Genomic DNA, 582 nt, shown 5'->3' on the forward strand with positions numbered 1-582 from the left:
GTATATTGGTGGGGAGGAGGTGGGGTGTTCACCTTGAGGCCTTGAGTTTGACACATGTGCATTAAAGGCATGAAATCTCATTGAACTTCTGTTCTGTCTGAAGGTGAAAACCGGTTCCGCTCTCCTCTGGCCTGGGACATGGTGGGAAAGAACCTGTTTGCAATGGCCATAGAAGGTGTTGTCTTCTTTGTCATTACCGTCCTCATTCAGTACCGCTTCTGCTTCAAGGCCAGGTCGGTAAACTACTTGATTCATCAGCTGATTAACCTGCACCTCATCTCTCCAAACACAGTTTAATTATATACAGTTCAGAGGGAAAAAATAAAATCTTTTTGTAACTTAACCTCTGTTCTTGGTACAGGTCATCCACCAGCCATCTGAAGCCTATTGGAGAAGAAGATGAAGATGTGGCCAGAGAGCGGCAGAGGATCCTGAGTGGCGGGGGACAGTCAGACATTCTGGAGCTGAGAGAACTCACCAAGATTTACAAGCGGAAACAGAAGCCAGCAGTGGACAGGCTGTGTGTTGGCATCCCTCCTGGAGAGGTACGTGTCTTTTAACCATTACACGACTCTCTTAAGT

General features: G+C 46.9%; 1 protein-coding gene across 1 annotated transcript; it reads left to right on the forward strand.

Annotated features, from left to right (window-relative positions):
• Nucleotides 1-103: 103 nt before the first annotated feature.
• Nucleotides 104-545, forward strand: LOC106512705 (ATP-binding cassette sub-family A member 1; the record flags this gene model as incomplete). Its single annotated transcript, XM_014001264.1, is given in 2 exon segments — nucleotides 104-233; nucleotides 362-545. Coding segments are annotated over 2 exon segments (314 nt in total), but the record flags the coding sequence as incomplete, so codon positions are not given.
• Nucleotides 546-582: the final 37 nt, after the last annotated feature.

The sequence above is a fragment of the Austrofundulus limnaeus genome, unplaced genomic scaffold (genome assembly GCF_001266775.1).
Source record: "Austrofundulus limnaeus strain Quisiro unplaced genomic scaffold, Austrofundulus_limnaeus-1.0 Scaffold10628, whole genome shotgun sequence".
NCBI classification, from domain to species: domain Eukaryota; kingdom Metazoa; phylum Chordata; class Actinopteri; order Cyprinodontiformes; family Rivulidae; genus Austrofundulus; species Austrofundulus limnaeus.